Source organism: Podarcis bocagei (assembly GCF_964188305.1).
Source record: "Podarcis bocagei genome assembly, chromosome: 8".
NCBI classification, from domain to species: domain Eukaryota; kingdom Metazoa; phylum Chordata; class Lepidosauria; order Squamata; family Lacertidae; genus Podarcis; species Podarcis bocagei.
The window spans coordinates 30095751-30123237 of record NC_138133.1 but is presented as its reverse complement, the minus strand read 5'-3'; the positions used below and the strand labels follow the sequence as shown (position 1 = coordinate 30123237).

Below are 27487 nucleotides of genomic sequence, written 5' to 3'. Positions count from 1 at the left end.
AAAAGGATAACTGTCTTCTGAAAGGAAAGAAGAGTTGGGGGTGGGGAGGGAGTATCCTGCAAGCAGTTAGCAGAGATGAGACAGAAAATTTTCATAGAGTTCCATGGGAAAGAAAGCCATTTTAAAAATCTATCTTTTTATTGACATGTTCGTTTTTATGGGACCTCCAGATTAAGGTGCCTTGACTAAGATGGGTGCAAAGAGTATTAATAATAATAATAATAATTTATTTATACCCCGCCCATCTGGCTGGGCTTCCCCAGCCACTCTGGGCGGCTTCCAAAAGAATATTAGAATACATCAAACATTAAAAGCTTCCCAAAACAGGGCTGCCTTCAGATGTCTTCTAAAAGCCTGGTAGTTGTTGTTCTCTTTGACATCTGGTGGGAGGGTGTATTGATTTACAATTCAAATAATGGATTATGTATTTAGAGTTGTATTTTCAGATTTCACCCTAGATGCAAGTTTGACTCATAGTCTGTTCTGAGCTGAATTGCCTACTGGGTTTAAGGTTGCTACTTCCTCAGCAAGAGGTTGAGATATTCATAGCCATATGACATGCACTGATTCAATGGGTGCAGGTTTCCACCCACCAGGGAAATTACATGTTGGGAAACCACCTGTTGAATTTCTGCCTGCTATGTTATTAAAGGTCCAAAGCCTGAGTCAAGGGGTTGGGGGATCTGGCAGCCCTGTTGCTAACTGAAAGCTCGGGAACATAGTTTCTTCTGCTTACAAAAGAATTAGTGTGTTAACAGATTGTATCGAAATACTACTTATTTGTTAATGAGCAAAGGGAATGCAAGAAGTAGGGGTTTTATATTTAAACTGCATATTTGCCTTCTACTTATTTTCATTTGCAATGGTAACAGACTGTTCTTTCTCTCTCGAACACACACACTGCTTTTTACCAATAAGTGCACTTGCAAAATCTGTAGTGTAGACAAAACATGAGTCAAATTATCATTACATGAGCACAGAAGTAATTCAGAAGACTGAAAACATTTCAAGTCTTAAATAATCCTCTGTGGACATTTAGAAACTATTTTTTATAAAAATATTTTTATTATAACATTTCAGTGTAGGAACTCCACTAGAAAAATAAAGCATATAGTTCTTCAAAGAGAGGTGTGACATAATTCATGCAATGAGTAATTGTGTGATTTTCAAAGCTGTAAATAGTAGCTGTAGGGAGCCCTGAATTAGGACTATGTCATGTAAAGAGAAAGCCTTAACCCTTTGTCTCTGTTACAATACTGATCCAGATTCTTCATTGCCACTGCACTAGTACCTGCTCTTTGCATTGGGTAAGAAGTTCTCGTCGGCAACAACTGAAGCTTCTCTTTCAAAGCAAATAGCAGAGAGGAGGGCCATGTCAGGGCAAATGGTTAAATTCCCTCCAACCTCCCTCAAAAATGGTCCTGATCTAGATCAGTATTCCATTGTTTCTACTTATTTTTAAAATACTAAATATGATTTGCTTCCCTTGACCCAGACACTATACTTCTGTTGATGCAGCCTAGAATAGCATTAGCTTTTTTACTGCTGCATCACACTGTTGACTCATATGAAGCTCATGGTCTATGAGGATCCCTAGATCCTTTTCACATTTACTACTAGCAAGCCAGGTGTTCCCCTGATCCATCCATCTTGTAATTCTATCTGGCATGACTTGTTTTTGAGAAACCCATACTGGGTCTTAGTAACCACAGCATCCTTTTCTAAGTGCTCATACACCAACTATTTAATTATCTGTTTGAGGACCTTTCCTGGTTTCTACAACAAGTTGACTAGTTGGTAGTTACCTGGGTCTTCTTTTCCCTGACTTCTGAAGATAGCGACAACATTTGCCTGCCTCAAACCCACAGGGACCTCACCTGTTCTCCAAGAATTGTCAAAGATTACACACAGAGACTCTGAGATTGCATCTGTAAGCGCCTTTAGTGCCCTTGGGTACAGCTTATCAGGTCCTGGAAATCTGAATTCATTTAAAGTAGCTAGGTGTTCCCTTGCCACCTCTTTTCCTATCTTGGACTGCAGCTCCCTCCTTGGATACTTTATTTTGTTATCACCAGGTTGGCCAGTGCTTTCCTTTTGGGTGAAGACAGACGCAAAGTAGTTTTTGAGCAGTTCCACCTTCTCTTTGTCACCCAGTAGCATTTCACCTCTATGCAGAGGACCTACTACACACAGGACACCACAGGGATAGCCAGTGTGGTGCCATTTAGATTTTGTAGTCCAACTCCCACCATACCTGATCATTGGCTGAAGCAGGTGATGGGAGTTGTAGACCACCATCTGCAGTAAAGCACATTGGCTACCAGTGCCATAGCACTTAAGACACTGGAAACCAGCACTGCCTATTATATGTACTGCCAAGACACCGGCTGTTTACTGAAAAGATCAGATATGCTAGAAAGCTCATGTGATTCCCTAAATCAGCACCATCTGGAAGTTCCCCAACTCTCTCTTATTAATGTGTTTGTAGTGTTGTTGTATCTTATTTTTTTCTGACCGTTACTCAGCATGGTCTCTTTTGTCTCCTATTTCAAGATGATTCAGACTCCTATTCTTTTTTTCCCCCATCTGATCCCCAACTACTCTGATCAGTCATTTGAAAACATGTTTCAGATGCAGTTGCTGTGAAATGTTGCTGTGGGATTTAAAAATAGCCACCGCCTTCCATGCTAGAGGCGGATGCTTTTCAGAGGGGGGAAAAAGCAAACTGATTTCTCTTCTCTATGTATAGAACAGCATCGTACAGTTGTACCTGCCTACTCACCCTGGTTGAAATTCACATTTGTGCACAAAGGCACTCTATTCCTTCAATATTTTGGCCTTTCAGGCTTTTTATTTTGGTGTTTCCATGGTGCTTTATATGCTGCCTCAATTTTTTCCTCCATTTCAAGGTTGTGAAGTCTCTCTTATTTAAAAAACAGATTCTGCTTTCAGGTATTTTTTTAATATATAAGGGATACCCAGGGAGTCTTGGGCGATGTATGCTGGATTGCATTCCATTTAACTTTCTATCAAGTTGTTTAGGCTAAGATGGAAGGGCCTCTCCAAGGCATCCTACCAGAGAAGGCACTACATGGCTCAGTGGAAAGCTAAACTCATACAAGAAACATCTCCAGCGATAACAAATGACTGTTCCATGAGACAAACAGAAGCCGTTCAACAATTGGGAGAGCAGAAAACGGACTTTATGATTTGTATCCGCTAAGTCATCTTCAAAGTGGACCCATTGGTCATGGCAAAATTAAGTCAATTGACTTCCATGTGTCTACCCTGCAAATGGCTTAGCGGGAGGTAACTCTTTGGTTGAGATCCAATGTGTTTAGTGCAAGAGGATCGAAAATAGGCCTTGTTGTGTAAGCACTAGCACACAAGCTCAACTGTCACCTGCTGTAATAATAGCCATGGTTTGCTAGGACGACAGGGAGAAACGTGCTAAGAGGAAAGAACACTTGGCAAACCCTCACCATGATCAACTCCCACCTGGAAACCTATGTCCCCACTGTGGAAGGATGTGCGGATCCAGAACTGGTCTCCACAGTCACTTACCAACTCACTGCTTAACCCCTGTTTTGAAAGACAATTTTACTCAGCTACGAGTGATCGCCAAAGAAGAAGAAGAAGAAGAAGAAGAAGAAGAAGAAGAAGAAGAAGAAGAAGAAGAAGAAGCAACAGCAGCAGCAGCTGCTGCAAGGGGTTGTGAAACATCTTTTGCAAGTACAAGACAATGATTGGATTTGCCTGTTGCAGCACATTAAGAACAAGGCTTCTGGTAGTGGAATGGCTGTTGTATGAGAAAACTTCCCTAATGACAACTCTTATGTTTTGAAAGACCTTTAATAGCAAATTTTAAAGCTTATTCTTGTGCAGGGACCTAGCTCAAAAACTATCTAGAGCAGGGGTTCCCAATTAGCTAAGTACTGCAGACCCCATTTTTCAAAAGCCAAGCCATGGATCCTCTACTTTTGAAAATTTTGATAAATATATGGTGGATGTTGTTATGTGAATGGTCCCACAGACCAAGTGGGTGTGCTAAGTGGCCCCCCAATTGGGAATCACTGATCTAGAACATAAATGTTGTATGTACTGTGATTAAATAATAATAAAAAACTTGTCATATTAATCCCATTGTATCTAATTACTATAGGAGTATGGGACAGTCTTGCATGTGGAATTAGCCAGATGAATTAGCCAGAGACAATGCAAATCCTTAACCAGGACCAGATTTAGGGGCATGCAACCCAGGCAACAGCCGGAGGCGCTCAAATTGAGTTTAATTCAACAGCCAAAAGTGGGGGGGAGGCCCAGTTCATCTTCTCTAAAAGTGTAGTAGTATTTATACTGGTCAACTCAATGTTAGGACAACACCCAGGTGCTTGATATGACATTTCACTTATTCTTTTATTCTTAAAATTGAAAAAGATTCTAGGAACTTTGAATAAACAATTTGGTTTTTAACTGCTTATATATTATTTATGTTTATATGAATTATTTACAACCTACTCTCCATGGTTCACACAATCCCAGAGAGAAAAACAGCATCAACCTACAGTAACACAATGATTCATTTAAATACAACTTAATATAAAACTAGTCAATATGCTAGCAAGATAAATACATCTGCCAAGCAAGAGGCGCCACTTTAGTCCAATGCTTGGCTGAATATCCATGTTTCTACCACTTGTCAAAATGTGAATAAATACAGATTTACAAACTGATTATTTTATATGACACGGATAACACCTGCCTGTAAATAATACAACTAAGTCATGAAATGGGTTCCCAGGGGAATAAAAAACCGACATGTTCAAAAATTATAGAAATTGAGACAACGCGGAAGCTGCTCTTAATCTGGGGTGTCATTTCATCATGGTAGCCCTGAGTCTAAATTCCCATCAGCCCTAGAGTTTTATGAAGTGTCCAAAGCTAAGAGGTGACTTAAGAAAGTTGCTATTAGCACCAGAGGCTCACCCTGACGAACAAGAGAGAGTAACTTTACAAGAGATTTACATTCCAGTTTCATAAAGTACCCTGAATCTGTTAGAAATTCACCAGCAAACATTTGCCTGTACCTGACTGGAATGGGAGCTCAAATTGTGTTTTAGAAACCACAAAGCTCCTGTCATAGTTCTCTGCTAGTGAATATCTGTTGATATCTTATAGTCCTTGGAAGATGAAACTGCACATTTCTAACTGAATGGGGATGTGCTTAAATGTATTTTTAAGCATTCAATCAGATGTATTATTTATGCATTTTAAAAACCCAATACATGGCATCAGGGTTACCCGACCCTCTTTTTAATATTATGCTTATTCCAATATCATGGGCAAAATTACTATGTGACATAAACAGTACAGTAGTGCAATTGTTAACATTATTGCAGTGCAATTCTTGTTATTATTTTTTCCAACGAGATACTGTTGCCCTCTGCTGGCTTTTATTATGTATGCAGACATTAAAATAACCAGAAAATGCCTAGCAAAAAAAAAAGTCTGCACTCATATCTCAGTACCAGAGATAGGATGTTCATGTCACTGATTATCCATGAGCAAAACTGCCTCCTAATCTTTTGCTACTGCTTTTGCTATTACTATTCCCCACAATACCAGAACCCCTTAATACATGCAATAAATCCTTTCTTCCTGGAAATAATTGTGTGTGGGGTGGTGGAGAATGGTCTATTGGTAGCCCTCGTTGTTTTATTTCCCCAGCATTCTGCTATTCTGAGATCAGCTTGGGTAACATTCTTCTTTTGGTAGTTCTGAATCTCTGGGCTGGCTTAAGGTTAGGCAGAGAGCTCTCAATAAAATCCTGGTATTTTCCATAGCAACAGGGCTTACAGGAATACGGTATCTTTTAGATTTCAGATGAAGACATGTGCTTGCAGCCAGCAGGAGATCTGCACACTCTCCCATACAAAGCATTGCTATGTTTTGCCACAGGGATGAGAAATCAGTGGCCTCCCACATATTGTTGTGACTCAGCACCCAGAGCAGGCGAATCGGTTTAGCTACCCTAAACCCGTATCTGTAGGAGTCCTGTCCTCATTTTCACATGGACACCCTACATGAAAATTCGGGAAAATAATAGTCTCGAGCCAAACAGCAGCTAACTGATCATACTTAGAGGATAACTGCTAGCCACTTCAAGACAACAAACAGCTAGCTTGTAAAAACATTACACTTCAAGAAAACTAATGTCTTGGCTGCCTCTTTTATATGATTTTCCTTTCCTTTTCTGTATTTTCATGTTTTGCATGACTGGAGCAAGAAATTGAGTTTTCTTTTCTTTTTTTTTAAATGTATGGAGCACAATTAGCAAAGGAGGGTGCTGTGTGAAACTCATTGTAAGAACTGGTTTACACACATGCATTTTAAAAAGCTTCCCCAAGAAGTTGTTGTTGTCTAATCCCCTTATATATTTAGGGTTTCTGTCTCTGATGTTTTATACCAATGGAAACCTAAACAGTTGCACTCTCTTGATGAACTTTCCATCGTTCTTAAAAATGTTGTTGTTACCATTATTTTGCAGCTACAGCAAAGGAATGGGATGCAAGCTGATGCAGGAAAAAGGTCAGCGTAAAAATGTTCCTTCCCTCCATAACTGGGAAGAATCTACCAATATTTCTTGCTGCCTTTCTGCTGTTCACATCTGACCTGGGGCAACTGTCCATGCTTAGGCAGGGTCACCGAGGCTTAAGATGCAGAGTGCTACAGTGTGCTAAACGCTAGACAAAAGCACTTTGCTGGGCGTGATTTATTGTAGCAACAGGCCTTGGCAACAGCTTAAGTCCATAGTGATGGTTTCTGTGAAAAACAGGAGGCTGAGCTCCCTGTTCTGCTTCCAAAGAAGCACTTGTCACAACATGGGTTGCAGCACTTCCAGCAGGGCAACTGTCGAGGAACCATCATCCAATAATCCACATCAGAGCAGAGAAGTCAAAAAGCAGGTAATACGTTGCTTAGATTTCTCTACTTCTACAAATGGCTACTTTCCAAGATCTGTGTTGCCACGCTTTGCTTCCTTTAGATGGGAGATCACTAGAGAATGGTGGTATCTCTACAATGTCTGCCTTATTTACACATACAGTGTAGCACAATGGAAGCAAATAGACTCCTGTAGGAGGCAGCAAAATCTCAAGGACCACCTCTACCCACATGAACAAGTCCAGGCCCTGCCTTCAGTCTTCATCAGAGGCCCTTTCCCACATGCCTCATCTGACGTGCAGAGGTGGCAACATGAAAATGGGTTGTTACAATGGTGGCCCCCCACCCATTTACCCCTTTACTGTGCCACTCATCTTTTTAGTGGGGTTGGGTGGGATTTGTCCTTTTTGTTGCATTGCTAGATGAGCACTTTAGGAAATTTTGGTGTTGTACTTGATTCTTTTCTTCGGCTTTTAAATTGATGCTACCTGTCTGCAGTATATCTTGTTAAGATTGCTTTACACATTAAATGTCTCAAACAATGATAGTAAACGAACACCCCTCCTGCATCAGCAGTAGAAGACAGATTGGTTTGCCTCTATTCTCTCTCACGGCGCAGGCTGAAGCCCAGACTGCCACAATTACAGCATTGATCAACACTGAATTAAAATGATTTGAATCACCTGTGCTGAAAATGTATAGAACACAATGCAGGTGCTACAGGAAGTTATGTTTAACGTAAGAACATGAGAAGTGCTCCACTGGAACAGACCAAAGGCCTGTCTATTCTAGGATCCAGTATCCCCTAGTGACCAAACAGATGCTATGGGAAGAACAAATGCAGGATGTAAAAGGGATAAACGTTCCTAGTTAATGTAACAAAAACTGATTTTGGAGAAATGAACCCTGTACCATGATCATGGGTGCTATCATGTGTTAGGCATGGTGATCCATTTTTCTATCCTCCTTTACTTCCAGTATTTTCCTGCATCCCCCCCCCCAAACTTGGTCTTATCTTATTTTTCCTACTGTGAGGGGAGTGTGGGGACAGAGGAATGGACTGTTATGCAGCGTTGCATGTAATCACTGTACAGATTTGTGCAGTTCTCTGCAAAAAAAAAAAAAAATAGATAGCAGTGCAGCAATGGCAATACTAACGAGCAAAACCTATGTCAATAGGAGCTGGGTTTGCCTGTGTGGCTTGGAGGAATCTACTGCTGCATCAGCACATATAATTTAGCTGCAATATATGGTCAAAGACAATGCTCTGCTGTCCAGTGCGATGCACGTTTGCAGTGCAAGCAAACCAAGGGTGATGAGATGCAAAGCAGGCCAGGATTAGTGAACGGGGGCTGCAGTGAAGCAGCCAGGTTTACAACAACCTTGATTACTTTTACAACTATCACCACTGTCATACCAGGGCAGGGGGCGCTAATCTTCCTCAGCCCTTCTCTCCCTCGGTGGCAAGCTTCAGGAGAACAGAATAGACTTAAACAATTGAGCAAAGTACACCAGTAAACTCAACAACTGGAGTTTGTTTTATACTGTATAAATTTTGTGCAGATAAATGCTAATATCAATTTTTCCCCAGGCTGAAAATGATCCACTTACTGGAACAGTTCACACTGTCTCCCAAGGTGGGTCAGTTGCTGAAGATTATTCCAGTGAAGGAAGGCTGCCAGACAGCGGTACAGGAAAGCTACCACCAGCTAATGAACAAAATACAGGTATGAATTACTAGCATCTGAGTAACACAAAGCAGTGTTTTGTGTTTGGTAGCAGGTAGAGAATGGCTAAGAGCCACAGAGCCTAGGGCTTGCCGATTAGAAGGTCGGCAGTTCGAATCCCCGCGATGCAGTGAGCTACCGTTGCTTGGTACCTACTCCTGTCAACCTAGCAGTTCGAAAGCACACCAAAAAATGCAAGTAGATAAATAGGTACCGCTCCGGCGGGAAGGTAAACAGTGTTTCCGTACGCTGCTCTGGTTCGCCAGAAGCAGCTTAGTCTTGCTAGCCACATGACCCAGAAGCTGTCTGCAGACAAACGCCGGCTCCCTCAGCCAGTAAAGCGAGATGAGTGCCGCAACCCCAGAGTCATCCACGACTGGACTCAACGGTCAGGGGTCCCTTTACCTTTATGTTCAGTGCACATTTGCATTGTGTCCACTGATATTTTTTTTAAAGGCCAGTTCTTGCCTAGATGTTTCATCTGTTTGTTTTCTTTCTGGTTTACTTCTTCTTGCTTGCACTCTTCGTGCATATACAGTGGTACCTTTTCTAGCGTCCACCTTGTCGAGCGCCCGTTCCGTTGAACGTCCATGGCAAACCCGGAAGTACCGGAATGGGTTACTTCAGGGTGTGCCACTCGCACATGTGCAGAAGCGCTAAATCATGCTTTGCGCATGCGCAGAAGCACAAACCGCTCCGGGCGCAGATGCAGTGCTTTGTCCAGTGTCCTTTTCAGCCAGCGACTGGGGCTCCGGAACAGATCCCAGTCGCAAAATGAGGTACTACTGTACAGCCCACAGTAGCAAGGAGCTGCTCATGGATATGAATAGGAACACTGGAAGCTGCCTTCTACCAATTCAGGCCATTGGTCTAGACTCTATCTAGCTTAGTGCTGTCAACACTGATTGGCTGTGGCTCTCCCCAGGGTCAGACCAAGAAACTGTGCTGTCTGAGACAAAGGACAAGATGGTGCCCCTTTCCCATTTTTATGTATAGAAACCAACGTGATAGGGTCTTTCACCACTCCAGAGGCCCCAGGAAAGGCCATGTGGCAACAGAGGGGAATGGCTGAGGGACTTGGGAAGAACTGTAAAGGACTGCTGCTACTACCCAACAGCCTTCTGAAGTGCTTTCCTCATTCTGCCCAATGGTAGGGCCAGTCCTGAGCTCCCCAGGGTTTTAGTGTGGAGTCTTTCCCAGCCTTACTTGGAGAAACCATGGTTTGAACTTGGGACCTTTTGCATGAAAGCATGTGTTCCTATTCCAGCATGCTTACTGAAATGACCACTGGAAACAATTGGGAGTGCCTAGCTGTCAGTACTGCTGAGATGAACTGTTTGTGTATAAACTGAAAAATTCAGAAAGATGTGCACTAGAATGCACAGGAACAATGGGGGGAACTGAAAAGAAATCAGACAAGGAACAATGATGTGGGCACTAGTTGAAATATGCAGCAGGCTGAACACTTTCCCATTTGAACCAAGGTCTATGGCATGACATCATGCTGATTGGAATGGAACCCAGGACAGTAACTTAGGATAACAATTATGTTCATAATCATGTCTTGTCTGCAGAACCTAATAGGCATCTGATTGCCCAATGTGAGAACAGGATGCTAGACTAGGTCTGCTGATCTGTCTCAGAGAGAGAGCTCTTCTTGTGTTCAGATATAACAGGGGGGTACTAGAAGCAGGAAAATGGAGGCTGATTCAAAGTATGGCAGATTTTCCTCTTGCTTACATTTAATAGAAGCCCATTTCAAAGGAAGCCAAGATAAACTATAAATAGTTTAAGAGGATCTATAGATAGAATATGAGTCCACAGAAATTGAATACCATGTGCAGGCTAAATATTTTTGGCTGGTTGAAGATGGTGTGAATGATGCTGACTTTTTACTGTTATAACAGAGTTGCTCTAAAGTTTCTAGATACATGCAGTTCCCACTTCACTATGCGAAAATTCACTTATCTGGAATGAGGAATTAGTACTCAAAACTCACCATACATACCATAGATTCAGCTATCTGAACAGAGAGCATTTTTTACTTTCTCGCTTGCCTTTTCGCTGGTTGGTGGTGAGGGCAGGAATGGAGGAGGGGAATGATCAGACAAATCAGAGAGCATTTTTTCCTGGATTTTCCCAGGGGTATTTTGGCTTTTGAGGGTCAACATTCCATGGTTGGGAACGCATTTGAAATTTCCCCATGCGAATCAATGGAAATTGTCAACTTATTATACGAACACTCACCTAATGAACGATTTCCAGAGAAGATACTGCGTTCAGTATCTTGCTTTAGCAGATTTAGGTTATAGTGCATAATTCTCCCCTCCCCCAACTTGACTCCCCTGTTCTTCATATTATGGACCTTATAAAACAAAAATATGAATTAATTTAGAGGACTGAAACTTAATGACGACGTTTAAAGAAATGCCCTTGTGTTTCTTTTTATTATGCTTCTAAAAATAAAAAACCTAATTTAAAAAACTGCCGTCATATTAAAAAAAATTAATTTAACATTTATGTTTGTGAAGACATACATAGAGGTGGACTTTCCAAGAAACCAATGAGCTTAACAGAAAGAGAAAGACAGACATCATCAGACATATTGGAGGAGCTTCGGATGCAAGGAATAATCAAGACCTCAAGTGCAAACTCTAATCACAGAGCAGCAGATGATGCCACAGTAAGTAAATGTCAAAACTAACAGAAATACACTTTCCAGTCTGAGTTGATATTTTCTGCAGTGAACTATGGGTTACTCCTGCAATGGCTCTTTCTTGTGGAATTGAGAATTTATTTAATTAAGCTGTTTATGTAATGTATGAGAAATATTATATTATATTATATTATATTATATTATATTATATTATATTATATTAAACATCCCTGTGACTATCTCTGGTGAAGGTTGGTATAAAAAATCTCTACATAAATAAATAAATTTATTATATTTATTTCAATCAATTTATTTCTGAAGGTCTCCTAATCCCTTTCTTTTTCGCTGCCCCTTATATCTAAAACTCCTTCCCAAAACACCCTCAAACCTTGCGGGGCTTCTTGTAATGATTAGTCAGTTTTTTCTTTTCAAAAAATGAACTCAAAGTGACTTGCAAAAGACACAAGAAGAGAAAATAAATATAAAACAAGACTTAAAGCAACCTAAAATACAACAAATATACAAATCCAACTCAACCCCATGCCACTAAAATATGCAGAGAACTAAATTCCAGAAACCTGAGTGAATAAAAATGTTTTTACTCGGCACCTAAAAACAGATAGTGAAGGCACCAGGTGTGCCTCTCTGAAGAGAGCATTCCACAACCGGGGAGCCACCACTGAGAAGGCTTGTTCTCATGTTGCCACCCTCTGCACCTCCCTTGAAGGGGGCACACAGTGAGGGACCTAAGATGAAGAATGCAGGGTCCAGTTGGTTCATGTGAGGAGACATGGCACCTGAGGTATTAGGGTATGTTTTTTCTGTTTGGCATTTTAATCCAAATTGGCTTTCATTGACAAAAGAAACACTCTGTATAAAGTTGACATGAACTGGAAAAAATGCAGGAGATGGAATATAAGATTCAAAAATAGTAGCAAACAAGTTAAATCCTAACATTGGAGATAACATTAGCAAGACTCTGAGAACGGCATGTACAAAAGTAACCTAAACACAACCAAGTAACTATGCATGTTTACTCTGAAGTATATTGTAATGTGTTAAAATATATTTTCATTATTTCTCTTTCTATTTGTTTGGTTTTTTTCAACATTATTTCAAATACTGTGATTTAATTTATTCACATGCATGCACAGAGTAGAATAAGGTAATTCCCCTTTGAAAAACAGACTTCCTTCACGGACATACATAAAATTTTACTATTTCTACAGTTGATAGATACAGGAAATCCACCAAAGAAACCACCAGCCAAACTGGAAAAGCTCGAAATCAAAAGGAAGCACATAATTTAACAATAGAGGACTCTGAAAACAAGCCATGTGTTGAAAAGAGAAGAATCCACTAATCTGACTACATCATTCTAGTATCTGAATACCTAACGATCAATAATGTATGTAACATAACAACGTATCTTTGAATTAAGAAAGCTTCTGTTCCCCATGTTACTACTGAACTTGGCTCTTACTGGAAGAGGTGTTTCTAAACAAGTTTACTGACAGAGGCTAAAACAAATTTTCCCCCTTCCTGCCTTCCCTCCATCCTATGAGCTGATTAAATTCAACATGCATCCAGTGAAATAGACTCTAGTCCCAAACTGTAGTGTCACAATACGTGTTAGGTCATTAAGGTGCCATAAGGCTTTTTGTTGTTCCTGCTTCAGCATGCAATGTACAGTCGTACCTTGGTTTTCGAACAGCTTAATTTACAAACAACTTGGAACTCGAACGTCACAAACCTGGAAATAGGTGTTCTGGTTTGCGAACTTTGCCTCAGAAGCCAAACAAGCAGGGCGACTTCTGCAGCTTCCGATTGGCTGCAGGACGCTCCTGCACAGATTCTGTTCGAAAACCAAGGTGCAACTGCACTGACAGAGCTGTAACTCTGACAAGAAGGTCAACAGCTTCTAACGACAGTCTTACTCAGATAGTCTTAACGTGGGTAAAACTTAAGCATGCGGTTGGGAAAATCAATACTGCTGTGGTTGACCATGACCTTCACATATTCAAAGTGTTTTTTTCATGCTGAGCATGCATGCATACAAGTTCTATGCACACAGGCTGTCCCCATGCACCCTTCAAAATAAAGGGTCCTGGATTATATATACAGGGCCTATGCACCTATAAACAGCGTTTGAAACTCTCATTGTTCTAGGCGCGTTTTGTGACAAGGAATTTCATTAATGCGAGCAGTTTCTGAGCTCTAGGCGCAGTACTGAGCCTAAGATTTCAGATTAAAATTGGCACTGCTGTAAGAAAAGGAGGACCTTTTTCTGCCTCCCCACTTCCAGCCACTCTGATGACTGGAAAAGGGACCCTCATAAGACTATTAGGGGAGCGGGCACGGGAAGTATGGTTTTGTTTTTGCAGTCTTCAGATGAGGACTAGACCATGTGAAAAATGAACATAATGTTTTAGCTGCAGTTTATTCATTTTCCGCTTTGTATTCTTGTTATAAAAAAGTGTGCCTAGTAGACACTCCATTGTGGCGCCCATAACCTAGGAGCCATTTACTTCCCAGCTTTCATATATCTGTTTCTATAAATTGTATGCCTGCAAGCTCTGTGCTAAAAGCAACGATTAGCACATTGAGGTAAGGGCGGGGCCTACCTTTGCAATAGCCATCTCTCCCCTCCACATGTTAATTATATTCACATTAAGAATTTGTTTGTGGTGCTAGCCTATGCGTATGCATGTCTCTACAAATGTTGTATCCCTGCCCCATTTAAAGAGGCATCTCTTTTCAGACAAGAGAAGAGCAACTGAAAAAGGAATTGCTGACTGGCAGACCATCACCACTAACCTCCCATGAAAGCAGAACTACAGGGAGTGACATAGACTGTTCAGCTTCTGAAGCTGAAAAAACTTCTAATACTTTTCAGTTGCTTTCCTTAAATCTGAGTTCAGGAAGCTGGATTGAGAAAGAAGATTGGGATGATAATGTAAATGGTAATTTTGAAGGTTTCAGTATGGTGGAGTCAGATGTCACTTATAATATGGTAAATGAAGCATTTTAATCAGTACAATTTCTTTCAAACATATTTGAGCTATGGAAGTTAAATCTCTAGGTTTTCACCTGCATTAAAATAAACGTACTAAAAACCAAACGAAAACATTTGATTATGGTTTAATTTGATAGGATATTTTCAATTTCCTTCCCCACAGACAAATAAGAATATGATGTAACTCATTCTAGCAGGATTGTTTATTATTTTCAAATACGAAGAAATTGATACAGTTTGTAAGTGAATAAATATTCAGAGTTAATGAAGCAGAATAACAAACTTGAAATAGACCTTTAAAATGGTCTCATTGTTGACTGTTTCCACTTTAGAGCAAAAGAAAACTTTGCCATCCTAATCACTGAGGTATTGATAAAAGGAGGGATAAACAGTGCAATCCTACGTATGTCCACTCAGTCAGAAATACAGTAATTGTATTGTTGCAGTGTCAGCACTAGGGCCACCAATGAACTATGTACCGAAACATCAGTTAAACAATTTAGATTTTAAGAAGATAAATGTGCTGGGACTCCCGGAGGAGAGACAGCAAAATGAACCAATAGAGCAGAGTCTTTCCCATTTGTACATAACTGTTAGCTCCATTATTAGCATAATCAGCCTTACATCATGTCCACTGGTGGCTACATTAATAGAAGTTATCCAACAGTTGGAAGCTCCCAGATTGAATGTTCTAGAATTCAACGTGAAAGCAGGCAAGCCACTAGTGTTGATCCAGCAAGGCCAATGCCTAGGACAGGGGTCTGCAACCTTTAAGACAAAAAGAGCCACTTGGACCCGTTTCTGAGGGGAAAAAACTGGGAGCCGCAAAACCATTGCGACATTTAAAACAAATATATCTCCGGAGCCGCGATCTGACAGCGGGCAGGAAGGTGACGTTGGGACGGTGCGTGACTAACGCACGCACCGCCCCATGTGACGTCACAGCCAGTACAGTGGGGAGTGTCGGGGCGCACAATGCGCCTCCTCCCCTCGCTAGTATCCGCCCCGAAGCCGCGGCAAAGGTGTAAAAGAGCCACATGCGGCTCCGGAGCCGCGGGTTGCAGACCCCTGGCCTAGGAGGACACAGGCCTCTCTACCCCCTTATTGTCCTTCTTGATGCAGCCTTGCTTCTACAAGGGAGTGGGAGGCGAACATCTGTAGTATCCAGGATAGCATGTCCAGCATACACTGCTAAATAAAGACATGTTGCTGTCAGCAGTGCCAGGACCAGTCACAGTTTGCTGAAATTGGGAGATTTGTTCCTTTCACAATACCAGGAGAATTGTGTTGTTTTTTGGCATGGGGTGTGTGGGTGGGTGTGTCCGTCCCCACTACCCGAAACATCCCCATTACACCATGGATATTGCTTAAAATGCAAACATGTTCCACCCTTAACATTTTTCTGAAAAATAATGCTGGCGGACTTGTGAATGTTTTGTAACTTTTATGCTTCAGATATAAATCTCTCAAGCAATAAATACATGCAAACATGTTAGCCCAAAACAGCCATGCAATTTCACATCTTGCATCGGCAATCTGGGATCGTCAGGAGGTGGTAGAAGGAAGCAAAAGTGGCACAGTGTAAGAAAAGGAAACTTCAGTGAGTGTTCATGCACTTAATTGCAGAGAACAGTAGATGGAGCCCTGGTGAGCGTCAGCACTGAAAAGCTTACACTCAAGTCAAAACTGGAGCACCAAAGATATCAGGGACCTGATGCAATAACAGCCTTCATCAACCTGGTCCCTCCAGATGTTTTTGACTTCCATTTCCATCAACTCCAGACATCATGGGCTACTGGGGGGCACTAGGTTAGCAAAACCTCCTACGTACCATTCCATACTCAATTGCACCGTCTTGAAGCTCAACATTTTTGAAGGCTTAGTTTCAGGTTTTTGTGAGTGCTGGATAAAAAGCAAGAGTTTTTTTTTAAACTAAAGGTGTTTGGATATGAATCTCTGATCTTGCCCCCCACTGCCACCAGCTCCTTGAACAAAACAAATATAATAATAATAATTTATCATTTGCAGCCTACCCATCTCACTGGGTTGCTCCAGCCACTCTGGGCAGCTTATATGGTTTATAACTGTTACTGACAGATACTGACACCCATTTCAGACTCTTGCCAGTGACCCACCAGCATAATGTGGCCTGATGCTGTGAAAAATGTATAGGACCAAAAGGTATGTTCAGATTAGGGCTGCAAGACAAATCACAACCGTCCTTTGAAATTTGTACAACTTTAAATCTTGCCATGCAGTTCTCTAACCAAGCAATGTGTGCAAAAACACTTATAATGAGCTGAAGTGCAGCTTCATCAATGGAAATAGCACACAACACAATGGGGAACCTGTGGCCCTCCAGATGTTCCTGGACTACAATTACCATCATCCCTAATCTGCTGTCTAGGGCTGATGGGAAATGGAGTCCAATCAATGTATGGAAGCAGCGGGTTCTTGACATACAACAATGTAATGTATTAGTGGGAAATACATTGGAAAAAAGGAGAAATTTGCACTAACATGCTGCTAAATTTTCAGGACACCTTATAAAAACAAATTTGCAATATGGAGAACAGAATTTAAGATTGGAAGAATTAGGAACTGAGAGAAACTAAAACCCACACCTAGTTCAGGTACAATGGAATTCAAACCAGGATCCTTGCTTCCTTGCCCACTGTACTACCGAGATTGCTGGTCAGAAGAAGGTATTGGTGAGTTAGGATCAAAATGCACCACCAGAGTCCTGAATCCCCCAGCCTTAAAAACGGGGGTCAGCAAACTTTTTCAGCAGGGGGCTAGTCCACTGTCCCTCAGACTTTGGGGGGGGGGCCAGACTATATTTTGGGGAGAGAGAAAAAAAGAACGAATTCCTATGCCCCACAAATAACCCAGAGATGCATTTTAAATAAAAGCACACATTCTGCTCACGTAAAAACACCAGGCAGGCCCCACAAATAACCCAGAGATACATTTGAAATAAAAGGGCATATTCTACTGATGTAAAAACATGCTGATTCCCGGACCGTTCACGGGCCGGATTTAGAAGGTGATTGGGCCAGATCCGGCCCCCGGGCCTTAGTTTGCCTACCCATGCTTAAGAATAAGGTGACCATCACAGAGCCAATCCCTGCAGATACCCCTTGTGACTAAGCAACAGAGGCATGGATGAGTTTGTCTGTTCCTGATATATTCTTTATGCCGCTATGGTTAACAGATCTCCCGAAGTGAGTTTCTTGTTCTTTCATGCTATTATAACGTATTATATTACACCTTCAATTTGTGATGTCATTAGACAGATTTACCATGCACCTAATGCTTCTAAATTATAAACTAGCTAAGCAAAAGTAGTTGTTTCACCATCATTACACTGCATTCTGAAATAGCTACCGGGGGGGGGGGATCTATGGTTGAAAGTAGGGGTGGGAAACCTTTCACAGACCAAGGCCACATTCCCATCTGGGTGACCTTCCAGGAGATGCATCCGAGTGATGTGCAAGGCCAGAGGCAAAAGTAAACCAAGCACTGTGTGTACATTTTACCTTTCTATAGCAGTCTGGTTTCTGCACACATTCACACCCCTTCTCTATCCTTGATTCAGGCAACTGAGAGGTATTATAAGAGTCCAAGGACACATTCAAGCCAGGCTTCAGTACCTGCATCAGATTTCAGTTTGAGTTTATTTGTTGGTGCTTTTAAAGCACCAGTCCAACAAAAGCTTTATACTTGAAAGTAGCTAAGTTATGTCTTGCATATTGCACATTTTGTTTGGCAGACAAGGCAGGACTCCTACAATCCGTGCATTTCTAGTCTGCACTAATTCCAAAATATGGATTTCCAGCCTGACTTAAAAATAGACATAGAAGAATGCTTGAAATAGCCTACATTCCTATCAACAAGTGATAACCAACTAACCTTGTGGTGTTAAACCTCAGGCAGAACACTGGTCTAGAAAGGAAGACATTAGATTACTGTACCTTCGGTGCATCCATACTTAGTTACAATTGCTGCCCCATATTGCTAAAGCACGGGGCCTTTAGGAACCAATCTGGGAAGGCCAGTATGATTCCAGCTAAAAGCCAACATGGTCCCTTGCTTGGGAAGGGAATAGTTTTTTTAATAAAAAATAAATAAATAGAATGAGTAGGGCAGTTTTGAAGTTCAGGTGGAAGAAAAATGAAGACTGAGAACCTTGTGTAAGCCATACAGATCACATCTGAGCATCTGGATCTGTACTACTCAAGTGTTCAGTCTAGCAATCCTTTCAACGTGCTTGTGATGCAGGACAAGCTTTTATTAGCTACACAACGTGCATTTAAAAAGCACAATATCTAATCCTGAACAGAGGGAAAGAGGGCACTGTGACATAACATTTTCCAACAGCTGCCATAACAACATGCTCCTTGCCAGACAACTGCAGAATGCTGGAGACAGGCCTGCACATTTCCAGCTCCAAGTCTAGCTACTGTGTTTGAAATATCAAAGCATATGCCACCACACCAGTCTACGCTGCAACATATCCTTTTCCGACTCTGTCAAACCACAATAATGCTTCAAAACGTTATTCTGGTGGCTAAAAGGGGTGTTCCTGGGTCTTAATCAGCACTGTAGCAGGGAAAGGGGCAAAATATTACCAGAGCATGGGGATAGTAAAAGCTGAATGCAGAGAACCTCTTGCCATACTGCTGCTAAAGAAATTAATATGCCTGGGGAACTAATGTTTGGCCTGTTTAACACAAGAGTTGCACCTGTTTACATACCAGAAGAGGGGATAGAGCCATCTTGGTCACTAAAGCAAGTACTGGCATGTATCTGTGTACAAAGTGCCCTCCATCAGCTGAGACCGGTGTGTCAGCTACAACCCCTCTAAGATAGAGATAATCTGTCCACAAATATCCATCGGCCAGACTAGGCTACTACTATGTATTATGTAGGGCTGTCTTTGAAGGCTTCTCAAAACGTCATCAAAATATTGCTTCAAGCATACGAAATGAAACTCATCAACTGGAATATGTCTCATAGCTTCAGCAACCATACTGACTCCCTTTTCCAAACAAGATTCAAAGTGCTGGTGTTTACCTTCAAAGCTACATGTGGCTTTGGACTGGTGTGCCTGAAGGAGTGCTTCTCATGCACAAACCTGCCTTCTTCAGGTGCTCCCAACTAAGTAGCAGCCATCGAAAAATATTTTATCAATTATGGCATAGGACCTTTGAAATGCTTCCCTCCCCAGAGGCCCACTTAGTACCTGCTCAAAGGTATTTTTGGCATCACACAAAGGCTTTTTAAATTTTCCAGGGCCCTTTACCATATTGGTCAAATTGGGTTTTATTCTGTTCCAGTGGTGTGCCTATTGTTTCTGCTTTTTTGTTGTTTAATATAGGGTTTACTTGTTGTTAAATTGTTAAAGGGCAGCTAACAGAATATTCTGGAGTAGGATTACTGAAAAAGAGGGCATATTTCTTAAATAACTAAATGAATGTGAAGTCACCAGCTGGAACCTTTGGATGGTATCCAATGTCAGTCTTACTCAGAGTAGACCCACTGAAATTCCTAGACAGTACTAACTTACATTCATTAAATTCAATGGGTCAACTCTGAATAAAGAGTCAGATACAACCCCTAGTTGTTCTTATTTATTCATAAGAGCTTGGAATTAGAGGTTGCTATTCACAGAACAGTGGGGCAGTTTTTGCCTATGACCTCTGCAGCCTGTACTGTCTCATTTCTCATGCTGTTCAGTCCTCAACTTCACATGTTCTCCAACCATTAAGGACCGCTTCTCCATATATGAACCAACCCAGACCTTGCAATTATCATCTGAGGCCCTTCTTTGTGTGTCCCCTCTCCAAGAGGTCCAGAAGGTGGCAACAAACAAACAGGCCTTTTCTGTGGTGGCTCTTGGTTTGTGGAATGCTCTCCCCAGGGAGGCTTGCCCAGTGTCTTCATTACATACTTTTAAATTGCAATGCCAAAACATTTCTCAGTAACCAGGCCTTGGGCTGATTAAACAACTATGGCCTTTGAAATGTGTTTGTAGGAGGGAGGTTATTGGTCTTTGTTTGTTTGTTTTTTGTTATGTATTTTGTGTTCTTACTCGTAATTTTATGTTGTGAACATCTTTGGATGAAGGGTGGCATAATTTAATAAACAATAATAATTATAATAATAACCCTCTGGAGCAGATTTTCAGAGGTGGTGGTAGAAATTGGGAAAATTCACTCTCCCTGTCCCTTTTATAACATTCAGTGAGTGCAGTTCCACTCACAGGATTTCTGGATTCAATACTTGGTGCTTATATAACATTTCTCTTCAGTGCGCCTAGCATGTTATATTCATCACCACACACAAAACAAGTCCTTACAATACCACAGCACTGTATGCTGGTATTATAATGGCCACATGGCAGAGGGAGATTTGAGGGGGGGGGGGAGCTGTTCAGTCATTCTTCTGAACACACATTGGGGCAGGGAGGAGAGCAGGATTGCACCCACTCAGGCCCTAGCTTGCCTCCTATGCACTTTCTGTGCAAAAGAGCCGATACTCATACAAACTGAATGCATGTAAGCTCTGCTTATTATACAATCAGGGATCCTGCCTACTCAGCATTTCCCAATTGTGCTGATGGAGCCTGTATGCATAGCTGGAATAGTGCTAATGACTTGCCTAAGATCTCCCACTGGGTTCATAGTTGAACTGAGATTTAAAGTAAAGCACTTTCTAGCACATTTGCATTACAAACCAAACTAAAGCAAGAGCCCTTTTAAACCTCATCTATGAAAGCTCCATTAATTACATGGCTACTCTCTCCTTACAGCCAATAATTCTAGTATTCGGTTCAGAAGAGGATACTCATTATTTCTTCCAATAGTCAAACCTTCTTAAATAATTCACCCCTTGCATTATAATCTGTAACTTTTGCTTGTATTAAATACTGAAGCACCATAATTCCTTGTAAGTTTATAAAGAAAGAAGGCTGAAGGACAATAAAGTGTAAATTCAGTTGTCACAAAATCCAAATGGGCACACTTGAGAACTAAGTAGACTCCAGTTCATTCCTAAAATCTAGTATTCGCAAAGATGCCATCAATAAATAAACACCATCTAGTATACAGTTGCCTTTGTTCAGTTTATTCCTGGTGATTTATTAATGGCTGTATCTTATTTCCGAATTCAGTTTCACAAGTGAAATTGTAGATTAAAAGAATAGAAATCAACAAGAAAAGAGTATTGTCAGGTACACAGGTCTTATTCTCATGTAAGTGTGCATAAGACTGTAGCCTAAAGCTGCAGCCCTAAGTGCACATATGTGATAGCACACCCCATTGAACTTAATAGAACTTAATTTCAAATAAACATGTATAAGATAAGGCTGCATAATTAGCACATAACTCAGTGAAGTTTTCTACATTTTACTATGCTTCTCTTTGTACAAAAATATCAAAGTGCTCACACCTGTTAGGGATTCCATGTGTGCTCAGCTCTAAATAGCTTTCAAATTAAATTTGCTGTCATATATCAGTGTTAAACTTGTCCAATTATCAGCAGGTGCCCATGAGCTATACTCTTTATGTTTACTACCTTGATAGCATATCATTTGGGATGACTTTAAAGTCTCTATAGCAGGCACTGTCTTTATTTTTGTCATGTAAAATGCCAAGAAGAACATCTGTGCATTATCATGTTACGCTTACTATCTCAATCTTGGCTGTGACAGACAGAACGGATCTGTTTTCCTTAGGCCTGAAGGAATCTCTCTCGGAATAAAACTAGTCTTGGTGATACTACAGTCTGCTCCTGAAGCATGCAATGTATTTTCTGGAGTACTTCACTCTTAGCATACTCAGGACCCAGAAAAGGTCGTCAAAAAGGGAGACAGGCACATTATACAATCAGCAATACATGATAAGCACTATGGCAAGAGGTGTAAGAGTATTTAGGGTTTTCCAGTAGGAAGTCAAATGATACCCCATATAAGGTATGCCTATTTCAAGTGTTTCATTAAGAAAACTTTGCTTGGAGTGCAACCATTAGCTAATAAAGCATTTTCTAAGAGCGCACAATTTTAAGCCTTTTTGAAATCACATCAAAAATGCAGCTCTCAGGAGCCAAAACTGTTTTTAATAGAAAAACAGATTATTTAATGTGTTTGTTTTTATCCCGGCATGTGAACTGAAAGCTTTCTGATAGCTCCATCTTCATTTCAAATATCAGAAATACAGTGCCGGATTAAACCCTGTGGAGACCCCGTAGGCAGTCAAAATATCTCCTAATACGTTTTTGTAATTTCCTTCAAAATCAAATCAATATTATTTTGTGGCGGGGCCCCTAAAAAGGCTTGGGCCGGTGCCTACTCTGCCTATTTGCTAATCCAGCACTGCAGAAGTAACCTTGATTTAGGCTAGAGATGTATACACACTTACTGAGGAGTTAAGTCCCATGGACCTCAGTGGGGCTTGCTTCCGAGTAGACATGTATAGGATTGCGCTGTTGCTGAAGTCATAATACCCCCCTTCCAAATGCCTTCTGGGTCATTATCATAAGCTGAAATAAACCATCAGGAGGAATAAATAGAGTGGAATATAATCGGTGGGCCTTTGTTGTCTTCAGCAGCCTGCTGAATGACTACATGACATCCCCTGCTCTCTGACATGACAGACATCTGGTGCGTATAAATAAATAAAAAGACTGACAATACTGTTAATGTCAATACCACTGAATTCAGTAGCAATTGGTAAGCTGGCAAGCTGTCTGCTCACTGCTACCCCTGACAGGAAGACTATAATAAAATGCATCAGTTAAAACTATTCATTGTAAGTGATAGTCTGCTTCAGGGATGCTATATTATAGTATCCCCAAAAGACACACAGGATGGTCTTCCAATTTATATTCTTTATGGACACTGATAATTTATTTAAAAGTGCAGTAGGAAATAATCCTTATTCCTTACACTGCAGCATTTGTATGAAAGCCCTTAACAACACAATCAGAAATGACTTGGGTTACTTAGGAAGTCCTAGATAAGTTTGCGGCATTTCAGAAACACGTTGTTAGGACACTTGAAATCTCAACCTGTCAGAATTGTTTTTTATTGTAACGATGACTGTCAATAACCAAAATCTCTGTCTAATCTGTTGGGAACTAACTGTACAACTTCTGACAATAGAAGTTGTTATTTCTTAGTGCTGCCTTTTTAAAGCACACCTGACAAGTACATTACTCTCTCTGGTGGTTTGGTCACTGAAAAACTAAATACTTGGCCTCATACTACCATGCTCATGATGACATCAGAATTGTGAAGGTACTTCCACAGCAGATAGAAAGCTAGAATCTAGTGCACAAAGAGAATATACCCTGATTTCTTTTTTTAAAAAAATCTGAAAAGAGAATTTTTCTTTACCTCTGTCTTGAAACTCAGGACATGAAGGTGCATCAGAAGTCACAAACACTCCAGGGCAGAATAAGTCAAGGTACATGCAGGACCAACACTGAGCTGCAGAAATTCCGTAATTGAAGCACCCTCAAGACTGTGGGAGACAGGATTTGCAGTGGAAATTAGTAATATAAATATGAAAATGGGACAAGCCGTTCATGTGTGATGCTTCCTCAATCACAAGCTTTAAAAATCCAGAGTTTAGAAAAAGGGGGATTTTGAATAGCACCTATTTAAATATATGCATGCTTTCAAGAATGCATGTTATATTTACAAATGTGGCACATTTGATAAAAATGTCAATCTTGACCAAGGATAGCCAGCTAGTTAGCTGCCTGTGAGCCAGATATGGTCCTAAACCTCCACCCCAAATTTTCAGATTTTCACTCTAGGCCTTCTCCTTGTGAAGATGCAAGTAAAAGCATGCAAGCAGTAAATGCTCATAGAGAAGTAAATGTCACCCTGCTGTCCAGTGTGCTGGCCAATGCATGAGATAAGTAGCTACCAGTATGCCTGTATGTTTAATTGCATGAAATAAAATTGCCCTGCTCCTTTAAGTCATCGTACCATAAATGTCCAGGCAACAGGCCTGTCCTAGACAAATCTTAAACAAGTCGTGGCTAAGGGTTTGCTCAAAGGACTAGTGCAATCCTAGGCTTGTCTACTAAGTCCCATTGCGTTCAGTGAGCAGCAATCAGGAACATACTCACTAGAAACTAGTAAATATAAATGAACTCAGATGGACTTCTGAGAAAATTAGCCAAGGACAGCACTATGACATAATCTACAACAGGGGTAGCTAATTTATGGTCCTCCAGATGTTGTTGAACTGTAACTCTCATCACCCCCAAGTATTGAGCATGCTGCCTGAGACTGAGGGGTCTGTACTACAGCAACATATTGAGGACCACAGGTTCTCCATCTTGAATCATTACATTTCTCTAATATCCCAGTTATCACAATCTGCCTGAAAAGGTTCATGTTCAAATGTAATCATTCTGTATTTTTAAAATCAAATGCTGTAGATGCTATACAATCATTTCCAACACAGCGCATTAATACAATTAAATACAATAGCAACACCTACAAAGAAGTCTAAATAAGAGCATAGTATGCTCTATTAAATAATACTTTATGGCTTAAATGAATATTACAAGGGATGTTCTATAAGTTATGTGTGGGAGGGATATAATTTAATAAACAGAGCAAAAACAACCTGATAAAATACCAAATTAAATATGCAGCATTGACACCGGGCATTATAAAAACTCATCAAATGTTAGAAATCTGGGGAAATAAAATATTTAAACTCCAAAACATTCAGCTATAATAACGCATATACACTTCAGCTTTCTTTCCAGTCAGGATTAGCAGATATCCAGTATCCCTGGATCCCTCTACCTTTTTCTTGTCATAGCACAGGAGTACTTTTTTGTTTTGACTACAGAGGTCCTTCATTGATGGCTGGTTGGCAAGAATAGTTGGCATCTGTTTCCTATTACTTACGGTAAGTAGAGCAGCACATACAGTTACACAACTTAAAGGTCATAAACAATTGCCTTTTGACACTTAAAACATTGTGCCACCAGTTGTGCAGTAGCTAACACTAAACAGCCAACTTTACTATTGTGGGGAGCAATTATAATGTAAACATAGCGGATATGAACCTTACTGATTACATAAAAAAGCAATGATGCAAATTAAGTGTTCCACTAGTAACTAGCTCAGTGCACTAGCACCATAAATTATATGAACTATGATAATAATAATAATATAATATAATATAATATAATATAATATAATATAATATAATATAATATAATATAATATAATATAATATAATATAATATAATAATATGGGTTTGAACCCCACATTGAGCAAAAGATTCCTGCATTGTAGGGGGTTGGACTAGATGACCCTTGGGGTCCTTTTCAACACTGCAATCATATGATTCTGAGTCTCAAATACTAGTTGCTAGAGATCAATAATGGGAGGTTGTTATTGCAATCAGGCTCTGCTTATAGAGTTTCCGTAGGCATTTGATTGACCACCATAAGAACAGAATGTTAGATCAGATGGGCTTTTATCCGATCCAGGAATCTTGTTATATATATATATATATATATATATATATATATATATATATATATATATATATATATATATATATGCAGGTTTTGGTGTCTTCGGGTATCTTCCCGTGTAAGAGTTGGGGTGTCTAGGCGACGTTTCGACGAGGTCTCACTCGTCATCTTCAGGCTGGTGCTTTCGGCTTCTTGTTACTAGAACAGAGCAGGATCTCCGTGTTTGAGTTCCTATAAATACTGTTGAGGGGGTGTGGTGTATAGCCTCCAACGTTCTGGGCAGAGAGGAAGTTCCCAGGTTATTGTGCCTTTTCTTCTTTTGTTCATTAATTACTTGAGGGATATCTTGAGTGATTTCTTGAGTGATATTCTGAGTACCACTTAGGAGGGTCATTAGGTGTGGATTAGTTGCTAAAGCTTTCGTGTCTTGACCTCTTGAGCTGGTGTGTGTTTTTTTCTGAGAAGATGGCTGTACTGCACTTAGTTGTGCTCTGGCTTGGCTTCGTGTATAGGGGCGAGCTGTGGTTTTGTGCCCTGTGCCAGCCAGATCTGTGTAGGGATTGCAGGGGGGTGCAGCATCCGGAGGTGCCACTATGGTTTGGCTACTGGATGGTGTCTGTAATTTATCTGTGGAGAGGGTCTGGGTTTGGGTCTGGTGTGGTTGATTGGAGATGGCGTTCTGTGTGCCTCTGGTTCTGGTGTCGGTTTTTGTGGGGAGGGCTAATTTCCAGATGTCTGGCAGGCGGGACGTGTCGTCACGCTTGTTCATGTTGTGAGGGTGTTTCTCTATCTCGATGGCTTCCATGATTATTCTCTTGTGGTGATGTTCCATGTTAAAGAGCAATTTGGAATCTGCAAAATTAATTTCGTGTCCTGTTTCTTTCATGTGTTGGTAAAGAGAGGAAGTTTTTTCTTCTTTTTTGACGGCATTCTTGTGTTCTGCGATACGTGCATTTATTCGTCTGTTTGTTTGTCCAATGTACGTGGCTGGGCAGACTTTGCAGGGTATTTCATAGACCCCTTGGTTTTCTAACTGGATTTTATCTTTTGGGTTTCTGAGGATATTGGCTATTTTTTGGTTGGTGCAAAAGGCTGTTTTGATATTGTGTTTATGGAGGATTTTGCTAATTTTATCTGTAGTGCCCTTGATATAAGGAAGGAGGGCCATGCCATTGTTTTCTTCTGTGTCTTGGTTTTTGGGGGGTGTTTCTTTTTGGATTAGCTTCGTAACCCTGTTTTGCTGGTATCCGTTGGCGATTAACACATTTGAGAGATTCTGTAACTCAGTTGTCAAGTGGTCTTTGTCAGCCAGGCGTTTGGTTCTGGAGATGAGAGTCTTGGCTACGGAGTTTATTTGTGCAGGGTGGTGGTGTGATTGTGCATGTAAGTAGCGGTTGGAAAGACAACAACATAATCATTCTCCCAGCAGACAAAGGTAATGCCACTGTTGTGATGAACACATCGGACTACCAAGCAAAACTATCAAACCTACCTACCAACCTATAAAAACAGATCCCACCACCTATCTGGAAAAAACCACCAAATCCAAAATAAAAGCCTCTCCTATCAGTGAAGAAATCCAGCTAAGAATCATCCCCAGAGAAAAATCATCCAGATGCCCCAAACTCTAC

At 40.7% G+C, this 27487-nt stretch overlaps 1 protein-coding gene and 1 long non-coding RNA gene across 4 annotated transcripts; one reads left to right on the top strand and one right to left on the bottom strand.

Moving 5' to 3' along the window:
* The first annotated feature begins 6610 nt into the window (after window positions 1–6610).
* STMND1 (stathmin domain containing 1) lies at window positions 6611–14456 on the top strand. Of its 3 annotated transcripts, XR_014011061.1 has the most exons (5): window positions 6616–6965; window positions 8534–8669; window positions 11201–11352; window positions 12555–12733; window positions 14087–14212. XR_014011061.1 is itself a non-coding variant. In XM_081206639.1 (4 exons), exons 1-4 carry the CDS (start codon window positions 6816–6818, stop codon window positions 14354–14356), a joined length of 708 nt encoding a protein of 235 aa, XP_081062765.1. In that variant the 5' UTR covers window positions 6611–6815; the 3' UTR covers window positions 14357–14456. The 3 variants fall into 3 exon arrangements, 2 of the variants coding, with proteins under 2 accessions (XP_081062765.1, XP_081062766.1); XM_081206639.1 differs by lacking the exon at window positions 12555–12733 and having other exon boundaries at window positions 6611–6965; window positions 14087–14456; XM_081206640.1 differs by having other exon boundaries at window positions 6615–6965; window positions 12555–14221.
* Window positions 10342–23860, bottom strand: LOC308594047. Its single transcript, XR_014011263.1, has 3 exons — window positions 23739–23860; window positions 22762–22882; window positions 10342–11034 (listed from the first exon to the last, which is right to left on the bottom strand). It is a non-coding gene; the product is annotated as an uncharacterized lncRNA (long non-coding RNA).
* Window positions 23861–27487: the final 3627 nt, after the last annotated feature.